Raw genomic sequence first — 389 nt, 5'->3', positions numbered from 1 at the left:
GCTCATTTGCTTACTTGTTGTACGTAGCTTTGATGTGAGCTATTGGGATCTCTTCATAGATCTTTCCATCCCATCTCATGGAGTTCCTCTGCAGGATTAAAGGGCTGAGGTGCAAAACAAGAGTTATCAGGCACTCACTCTTTAAATTTTGTGAAGTTTTATTTCATAGTAGGAAGGAAAGAAGGGATCAAGTCTCCAAAAGACACAAGCTGAGTTTGTGATTGAGTCAAGTCACTTCCCTTCCTTCCTCGGCTGAAAAGCCACCGAAGGCGATAAAACCTCCCAGCAAGAGGCAAATGGCAGAGCCCGCCCGGCGCGGCCTGGCCGTCTCACCTCAGGTCGGTCGCGCTCTGGTTCTCCGCCTCCTTCGCGGCCGCCGGCGAGGTCCT

General features: G+C 50.9%; 1 protein-coding gene across 1 annotated transcript in view; it reads right to left on the bottom strand.

Annotated features, from left to right (window-relative positions):
* MRPS11 (mitochondrial ribosomal protein S11) overlaps window positions 1-381 on the bottom strand; it is a 4,757-nt gene extending 4,376 nt beyond the window's left edge. Inside the window, exons 1-2 of the mRNA XM_009335184.1 lie at window positions 334-381; window positions 15-104 (exon numbers count right to left, since the gene is read on the bottom strand). Of these exons, the coding sequence (XP_009333459.1) occupies window positions 15-79 (65 nt within the window). The 5' untranslated portion in view covers window positions 80-104; window positions 334-381. The remainder of the gene's footprint in view (window positions 1-14; window positions 105-333) is intronic.
* Between the last annotated feature and the right edge of the window lie 8 nt (window positions 382-389).

This window comes from Pygoscelis adeliae, unplaced genomic scaffold (assembly GCF_000699105.1).
Source record: "Pygoscelis adeliae isolate BGI_AS28 unplaced genomic scaffold, ASM69910v1 Scaffold21, whole genome shotgun sequence".
Taxonomy (NCBI): domain Eukaryota; kingdom Metazoa; phylum Chordata; class Aves; order Sphenisciformes; family Spheniscidae; genus Pygoscelis; species Pygoscelis adeliae.
Note: the sequence above shows the minus strand (reverse complement) of the source record. Positions and strands in the feature narration are given on the sequence as shown.